The 9,528-nt window shown below is 36.0% G+C and overlaps 1 protein-coding gene across 1 annotated transcript; it reads left to right on the top strand.

The window, feature by feature from the left end:
* The first annotated feature begins 5,281 nt into the window (after nt 1-5,281).
* On the top strand, nt 5,282-9,135 carry LOC116307308 (charged multivesicular body protein 2b-B). The gene is made up of 7 exons (XM_031717490.2): nt 5,282-5,457; nt 6,625-6,716; nt 6,841-6,882; nt 7,372-7,524; nt 7,777-7,879; nt 8,139-8,245; nt 8,398-9,135. The coding sequence occupies exons 1-7, from the start codon at nt 5,433-5,435 to the stop codon at nt 8,497-8,499; spliced, it is 624 nt and encodes a 207-aa protein (XP_031573350.2). The 5' UTR covers nt 5,282-5,432; the 3' UTR covers nt 8,500-9,135.
* The last annotated feature ends 393 nt before the right edge of the window (nt 9,136-9,528 follow it).

Here is a 9,528-nt window from a genome sequence, read left to right as displayed (position 1 = left end):
TTTTATATGCAATTCCCAAAGTGTCACTAAAATTCTAAAGCTCTTCATAAATTATTTAATCATTTCTTTGGTACTCCAAGTAATCTAGTAATCTAGTCTATTGCATAGAAACCCGGACAGGTATTGAATCATTTATTCAAATTTGTTTCCAGCTGTTGTTGAGTTACTTGATGTCATAGTGAATGGTCCTGACACGCCTATATTGTTGTGTTGGTGCAGGTGGTACCATTGAATGACCTGTAGCCTATCTGCTATAGTAACTATTGACAGCTATATGTCATGGAGTATTACAAAAACTAATCATTGATCCGGCAAACTGATGTTAAATTGATGAATTATAAAGCCAATGTTTTATCGACGAATCGACTCCTAAGAGAAAACATCCCACTGGCAAAGCGTTGAAAAACACTCTTAGAATATCGAAAATTGCCCCAAATTTGACCGCCTTTTATATTACTTTTTGGGCTTAAAAACATTCTAGGAGCTACTCGACTTTATTTGGTACTAAGATCATAGTCTTTCTCTAAACCTGACTGACTATGGAAGTCTAATCTTAACAAGATCGTAGACTACTATGTGATAATCATTTACATAAGAATTAAAGTAGTAGATATGGAGTAGAAGATATATATACATATATATATATACCTCCTGTACTTGTAACATCAGCTATCGAATGCTTGTAACATCAGCTGTCGAATGCTTGATGATTAATTGTTTCCAGTACAAACAGTGTACAAAAGGAGAGTCTAGAAAGGCTTAGGATTCAACGTACTTGAGATTTACTGCGTTACTAACTAGTACTAGTGTTGAATGAATAACAATCATTTCATTTCAAAGGGGAATGGTTTTAGCGTAACGATAAAACGAACACAAAGCGGCCGGCGTAACTGAAATAAATACGTTCTTTCATTACCGGAATTATCTACACCTTCAAGTTATTTACAGCGTTAAAAATCCACCAAAGAGAAAAATTCCTAAACAAATTCAATCGATTTAATTGGTTTTAATTTCAACGAGTAGTATTCGGTCGCTGTGACGACGACCAATATCATTGACTATTTTTGATATGCTCCATCACAGAGGGATGAGGCAGTTGTTGAAGATCCCAGCAGCTAGCGCGCTGATATTACTCGATCAACCTTAAGCTAATCCTACGAGAATTCCTTAGAATGATTTTGCAAACCAGGGCATGAAGTTTTCCTACTGTATAATCCGGTTCCAGATAAACATGGATCTGATTTGCAATGTGGAGTATTGACCAACGAGTCAACCGGCCATGGCCATGAACCGCTCGGGTACTCGACTGACTTTTGCTTAACATGTGAGCCAAATACGAAGTAGTGTGCCGTGTCGTACTTCCTTTGAAATGATGCAGATTCTTCTTCAACTTTCGAATATTCGTTCAATACCTTCGGCGTTAAAACCAGCGATTGTCTTCTTCCTTTTTTCGGTTCAACTTTGATGGGATAATTTGCTGAAGGCATATTCAGACTGCGACTTCGTTCTCTTGGCGCGGTGTTTTCAACCATGGAACCAGGATAAAACTCCATTATTCTACCCTGTTACCTCTCTTTTCTCTCTCTTAATGAAATCTTTTGCTTGTTATTTTAAAACGTGTTCAGTCTTTGTCTTGAGCGCCTGGGCGAGTCTGTCTTGATCGATCTATCCACGCTCAAAGTTCCCAAGACTCTTCCTCAGGAAGACAGCTTGTTGTTTCGCTATTGCTAGACACAACTTTTCCAAGATAATGTATACTGAAAATTGACGAGAATGTGTCTGTTGAATCGGCTAGAATGCAAATACATACACTGGTCTATAACGACTGATCAAACAGTACTGGCGAACACACTGGCTCACTTATCTTTGTTTTCTTAGGCATTCTATATATAACGCAGACCGCAACCGTGTTGTTATTCCGATCATCAAACATCTTTTGTTATTCGACAGGTCTAAAAATAGCCAAATTGTATTTTTATTCAAATTTGGGGCGTCGCTGTATCCAAAGAAAATGGAAATGTTATGATCAACGATTTGTAGCAAAACCATTATAATAAGAGTTAAGAGCAATTCGAATCGTCGGCTGTCGCGTTTTTTGTAAGGCCAAGTCCAAGGGATGGCTCTGTAATAAGGGCTTACCAAATAATAATAATTTTTCGTGAAAAAAGATGAATGATGAGGTGCAAACGATACAGACGTAGACGAAAGCAAACTTGTCAACACGTATGTTACTCGAACAACAGTAAAAGCGTTTGGTAAAATTAGGTAATTAAACAGAAAAATAGCGTAGGGTTTTTGTTTTCTGGCGATAATAATGGCATGGTGTAACTTTCGAACTAATCCTTTCAGTTTTGGAACCAAATAAAAGCTTAATTAAAATCTTAATTGAAACCTATTTTTAGTCAAATTCAGCGCCTTAACGCGGCTTTCTGAACAAAAATATATCTATCACTGCTTGGCAGAGTTGAAAAATACGAATATAGCCTTGAAAATGGTCATTCATTGCACAGTAAATCCAGGGAAATAATTCTCCATGGATATTACAGTAATCGATAATAGAGCAACAAAAACCATAACAGTCCTTAGTTTCTTCGTTAATCATATTTTTGGACATTCTTTAAGAGATAAATAAAAAGATATAAAAATTCGGAAAAGATTATCCATATTAACGCGTCGATCTCATGCCACCTGAAACATATTTTTGGAAAATATGAATTTTGAGATTCTTATTGGGCATTGGAAATAATTCATTTGACTTGGATAATGTTTTTTTATTGATTTAGTAATGTTGTGCCACTAGGAAACTCACTCACCCTGGTGATGTAACGACAAATAACGTGGAAAGAAGATTAAAATTAGATAAATAGGAAAAAAAAGTCCGTCCTGCTTTCCATCCATTTACACATGTTCCTCTCCCACAATTCATTCTATGATCATTCGCTCATCCCATCCATCTAGTCCCTCTCATCTTATCTATCCTTTCCATCCATCCATCCACCCATCCATCCCGTCCTTTCCATTCATTTATACCTCCCTTCTATTCAATCTAACTTTCGATCCATTCATCCCATCTATCCCTGGAACACTGAGATACGTGATGTTGAAGCGCCTCAGTCACCCCATGTGAGATGAGTTGGTTAGTTCTCTTTCTGACTCCGTGTGTTTTTGGGTTTTTCCTCCCTCCTCTCAAACCAACCCTAATTAACTCATTCAAACTGGTTGGAGCTGTGCTCCGGGGTCATACATGGACTCTATAGCGGCTGCCCCAGAGGCGCCTTCACATGCTTTTAGTTCGACCCCGTTGACCTGCGCCAATGCTGTACTTGCGGTGGTGATAAGCGATGACAAGTTGCGCTTTTTTTTTTTTTTTAAGCATTTTTTTTTTTTTTTTTTTTTTTTTTTTTTTTTTCTTGTCGTGCTATTTTTTCGGAGCTTCCAATCTTCGAGCTTTGCTTTTTCTTCTTATAGAAAACGGTTATCTTTCTTTAACGAAAAGCGAACTCGAAAAGAAGTAGAAAAACAGTACTGTTAAATAAAATCAATCATAAGAAAACATGTTCTTCACAACGAGATTTCCTTGCCTGCTGGAGTATCTAAAATGTTGATAATCACACAATCTCGCAATCAGCAGAGAGTGGGGGGGTGTTTAAGAATAAATATAGGAAAATACATTAAAGTGATAAAAATCGTCTGTGAACTTCGCTTTTACAAACAGCTGACCGTGAAAAGATTTCATCAAAATCCCGTTTACGCATGCGCGGTAGCTACTAGCCCAGCAGGACGAGCGGTTAATAGAAGCGCAAATTTTTATTTGATTTGGCTGAGGATTTTAACGACACAGCTTAGCTCACTTCATTTGAAGTAAATATCTTGAGAAATTTGGTTGGATGTGTTGGAGACTTGAATTGGGGGAGGGGGGGGGGGAGGGGTAAGTGAAACCGCCCCTACCCCCACAGGAATATCATCCAGCTGGCTGGCAACTGACATTGCAGCATCGGTGCTCTTTCAATTTTATCACTTTAAGCGGCTTTTCACACTAATAATAGATCGACATTAAAGAGTTGAGGACTTATGTTTGAGGAGAGATTGGCAAATTCATCAGATATGTCATTTAGAATTTAATGAAGATTGTATGTGTTGACACTAGCCTTTCAAATCATGATTCCGCCTTAGGCCACCTTGACTTATGGCTAGAGCGGAGCGCTTTGACTCTCTCATCCGCTCTAACCGTATATAATACCTTAATGTGCCATTCATACAATTCGTTAAACCGATAAAAGGCTTAGGCACATTTTCTCGGATATTAAACGTCCACATGTAGGATTATGGGTAACTGGTTATATGGCGACAATAACGGCGATTTATTTATAGTAACAAATAAAAACCGAAGATCCTTGTCCTTCTGGTCGCCTGTCTGGACTTAAACCTTGATATGTATATAAATATATATATATTTAGCATATACCAACTTGTGTACTTCCTAAGAACGCGCGCGCTCATTCACCTCTGAATCAAAACGGCATCTGCCGGCAATCGTTTCTACAATTTCCGATGAGGAAAATTGGAAAAAATGAAAGTAAATGCCATTCCTATCAATACTAAAAAGGCAACGAAGTAAAAATTTTGCTAAAAGTTTTGCGTGAATTTGTCACGCAAACTAAAAGTTTCTGTTTGTTTGTTTTTATCGAATTATTGTACATAAAAATAAGTTACTCTGTACAAAAGTTGGTATATGCTTGGTATATGGTATATGGCGAAGACTCGCGTCTCGGTTGAATATTCCCCAATATTTACTTCGACTCCTGCGAATAATTGCTAAATATGACTCTTTAGTTAATGCGTCTGTATTGTTATAAATTACTGACCTGGGAATGAGTACAAATTTGCCCTTCCCCTACCCCGTCGTTCGGTATTGCTCTAACAAGCTAGGGAGCCAGGATTAGTTTGATTGCTGAGTAAAAGGAAGAAGCATTTTAGTATTTAAGGCGAGCTATCATCATTAGTAGCATTATTATCTTTACTTTGAGTTTTCCTAATTTTCCTTTGAACAAAATAATTTTTTTATCCACATTTGAAATTTTAAACTAAATTCCAGAGGAAACAAGTATAGCGTTAGTTGGGGGAAATGATCATATTTAAAAAAAATGGGAAAGAATTTGAAAAAAATAACAACCCAAATTTTACAAAGAGTTTGGACATACGTATTCACGAAGTTAGCCCGAAGATATAACGAGTATTTCCCGAAGTCACAAGACTAGTCACCAGTCTTTTTTTCGGTGATCTATTTTTAGCGTCTTACAAAATGGCGAAGGTTGGAGGAGAAAAGAGTTGAGAAATATTATGAGGTAGCTTCCTATTATAGATCTTTAAATATCACTCACAATCAGCTAGTACTGTAGACTACGAGGCAGAAGTAACATCAAGCATTCAGGATGTTTCGAAAACCCGATCCCAAAGGTAAGATTTTCTCGATTTTTGTTGTTTGTTGTTATAAACCTCCCCTGTGAATATATAAAGTTGAAAATTAAGCTATAATTTTCAAGGATGTTTTTCCGTTGATTCGAATAAGGGTTACAATGTATTTATTTATTAGAAGATTTGAGGTTTCCTTCTTCATATATTTATGGTTTTTTTTTCCCTTGAAGAAACTGTATTGAAAATATGAAGCGAAAAGTTTAGCTATGAGCATATTAAAAACTCACAAATTTATGTTGTACATGAGTGCAATGCCGAGTTTGTTCGTCTAAATTTCTGTGTTCAAGCTAGATTTAAATGATATCTCCATCAATTCTTAATCAAGTTAACTTATAATATTTTTTTTAGACAGTTCTAAGGTATATCCAATAAGTGCTAGCATAGGCTCTGTTGATAAACCAACATGTATCAGCTCTGATCTCTATCCTTGTAGATTAGACCAAGAGTTGTATATATATAGGACACTATCCTTGTTTTAGTAAAAATTTTTAGTAATTATTGAAAATCTTGCACAGCTGATTGGTCGAGAAACTCACACTATCACACGATAATCACCTGGAGTGATTATTCCAAAATGGCGACCAACTGCTTTGTTTCTGTTACAGAAAAAAAAATTCTCTTATCTTCTTTTTTTTCTTTTTTTTTGAAAGAATCACCTGTGTATTTATACTAAAACAATTATTTGCCTCAGCCTCAGTAAATATCGGAGAATATTTACCTCGCCTCTCGAAGACTCACGTCTCGGTAAATATTCCCTGACATTCACTTCACCTTCGGCGAATAATTGTTAACTACTATATTAAAAATCATCTGTGAGGAATTATGTATGATCAGGTTTTGCACTCATTAAGTAGACCCTTTCAGCAATTGGGTTTAATGTTTCACATTTCAGACAAAGTGTCATTCCCTAGAGTATCATTTCTTTATTTAATGGTTATGCATAAGAAGACACATAAATATGGATAGAACTCAAACGATGAATCTTATTCTCAAGAGAATGATACGTATTCTGAATTTGGAGAACATTATACCCAAGCTAAGGAGGTCTTTCACTCCTCTATAGGATTAACGATGAGGGGTTGATAACTTGAACTAGATTTTATTTCTCTTTTTTATTTTGTCATGGCTTTAAATGCTTTTTATTTGCAGAGCAAATGCGGCAACAAAAAAGGCAGCTTAATAGAGCACAACGTGAACTAACGAGAGACAAAAATGCTTTAGACAGACAAGAAAAACAACTGGTACAGTATAATAAAAGTTACCTGAATCATACCGTTTATAAGAGAAAATTGTATGTGTAGGTGTTGATGAGATTTCTTTGATTCGTTATTGTTAATATCTTTATCGATATATCATTGCATGTAGGAAGCAGACATAAAGAAAATGGCAAGGCAGGGAAATAAACAGGTTGGTAAAGTGAAATCAGAGGAAAATGAACCTTCATCACAAGTTGTCATGTTTTTTTCAATGAGAATAAAAACATTTGTTTACCGGCAATTGCATTGCACAAGTTGACGTCATTTACACGCATTTGGATCAGCTCCGATAGGCCCGGTGAGTGTGGCTTATAATACTTGTAAACAATCGACCAAAGTTTTGGTGCCTTTTGAATCACACACGTGTGTAAATGACATCAACAAGTTAGATCAACGGCAGTCTATTGCAAAGTGCACGTTGCGATTTTTGTCTGGGGTGGCCGCGTAGCAATGCAAACGCCAGTAAACCAGACTAAGGTGGCATTATGAAGTGTTTGAATTTGAGGCTATGTGGGACAAAAATTCATACTTGTGCAAGCCAACATGACTGCTGTGTCGAGAAAAATCTATTTTGTATGACTCTGTTCATGATTGTAGTTGGAATTTCCTACCAAAAAAGAAAATGTTTTCCTCATTACAGGCTGCTACTACATTGGCGAAGCAGCTCCTGATGTTACGGAAACAGAAGACCAAGAACATGAGTGTGAGCGCCAGGCTAACAGGTGTTGGTTATCAAGCACAGTCAATGCAGTCAATGGCAAAGATGGCAGGTGCCATGTCATCTGCTTCTAAGGTGATTATAAATATTGTCATTCTTACTTTGATTGAGTAATCATAAAAGAGGAAATTTTACATTGTGAAGATGAAAATACTTACTGACGTTTCGGACGCTAGTCCTTCGTCGGAGTAAAAGAGAAAGAGGTGGTTGAAAGGAGTGTTTATATACTGAGAACAAGACAAAAGAAACCAATGAGAACAAGGTTACTTGAGTCCAAAGGAGCTACACAATTCATATTTGGTTTAATTTTTTTTTCCATTTTTCCAGACAATGGCAAGCATGAATGCACAAGTCAATCCACAAGCATTACAAAAAACTTTACACAACTTTGAAATGGAATCTGCAAAGATGGACATGAAGGAAGAAATATGTAAGAAAAATATCAAATGTAATATTGTATGATTATCTGTTTTTTTAACCTCTGTATATATTTTTAACATCATGTCCCTAATGTTTCCATGTCATGATAAACTTTCAAGTTGGCTGCCCTCTGATCTGTTAATTTTGTGCCTCTGCTACGACATCTTGTGCAAGCAAATACTTTGCTTGGTAGGGCTGTGAAGACAAGTTTACGTTAGTTATTTTATTAATTATTCAATAAAATTTAATATTCCATTTTAATGTTCCAGTGAATGAAGGACTTGATTCAGTTCTTGATGAATCTGGTGATGAAGAGGAGCAAGATGCCATTGTCAACCAAGTATTAGATGAAATTGGTATAGATGTTTCTGGAAAGGTAAGAAAATTCTTCACAGTTTGGTCACCCTGTGGGTTTTATTGCAACAGGATGCCCATAACCATGAAAAATAAAAAGGTTTGGATTTTTTTTCGATGCACCAATGTCTATGAAATCTGTATTAATTGAGTATTATGTATTTTGTTCTGTAGTTGGCAGAGGCACCTTCAGCACACAACAGTAGGCTTGCTGCAGGATCTAAAAACACAGCTGATGCCGAGATAGAAGAAATGCTGGCCAAACTAAAAGCATAGTGATAATGACCAATGTTTCTTAAAACACCAGTGTATGCGGGCTTAGCCTCACTTCCCACATGCATCAGAGTTTTAAGATTAGTAAATCGACCCATTTTTACTCTTTTGTCTCTCTCAGAAATCATAGAAATTATTTTCAAATCATTACAAGACTTCCAATAGGACAATGGCTATTTTTACATTGTAAACAGTATTTATTTCTCATATTTTTCTTTGACTGGTCAAGGATTGAAGCCAAGCCATGAAATCCCTGAGGGTTCAGGTGTATGCTTGAGATAAGGTGTAAAATCTGTCCAGTGTCAAAGCCATAAGCTTATGCTAGAATCAAGCACTGGTTTCTGCAGTTGCCATGTTGGCTAAATTTAACGTGTTATATCTTGTTATATCAATCAACAGTGTCATGCCATGTCTTTGTTATTTCATTCTTTAATGAATTATTGAAAACTAGCAATACACACACACTTGTAACAGTCAATGAGGTCCAAGATAAGCTATTGTGTTTCATATATCATTTGCAGTAAATACAAAGACATACCTATAAGCAGGGCTCCTGCAAAAAATACAATGAATAATTGTCTTGTAAATAAAAAATAAAAAATTCCCTTAATTGGATAATAAAAAACATCATAAAATGTTGCATGTTTTTCTTAATCGTTTTGTTTTTGTTTGTTTGGTTTGTTGTTTTTTACTTGGGGGGAGGGGGTAGGGTAGGGGGAGGGAGGTGGAGGAATGGAGGGATTTTAGAATGGAAATATGTTAAAATAAATAATTCTCTTTCCTGTTTAGTTTCCTTTCCACTTTAACTCTTGCATTCAATGATTTTTCTACATTTTTATCAAATGTTGTCATTCCTTAAGTAGTCCATCTGATCGTTTTAAGTGTTTAAAATGAGAAAAAAGCCAAAAAAGCATTAATTTAAGTCTGATTCATTCCTTTTCCTTTGAAATAGGAAGGAGTTTGAAGAGGCCTTTTTTATAACTCATAACATAATTGAATTAACTAGTTGAATTGCTTGTCCGTGCACTCAAA

This window comes from Actinia tenebrosa, unplaced genomic scaffold, assembly GCF_029948245.1.
Source record: "Actinia tenebrosa isolate PJP-AT-01 unplaced genomic scaffold, QUT_ActTen_1.0 PGA_scaffold5__44_contigs__length_20552954, whole genome shotgun sequence".
Taxonomy (NCBI): Eukaryota; Metazoa; Cnidaria; class Anthozoa; order Actiniaria; family Actiniidae; genus Actinia; species Actinia tenebrosa.
The sequence above is the reverse complement of the archived record's forward strand: the minus strand, read 5'-3'. Positions and strand labels throughout refer to the sequence as shown.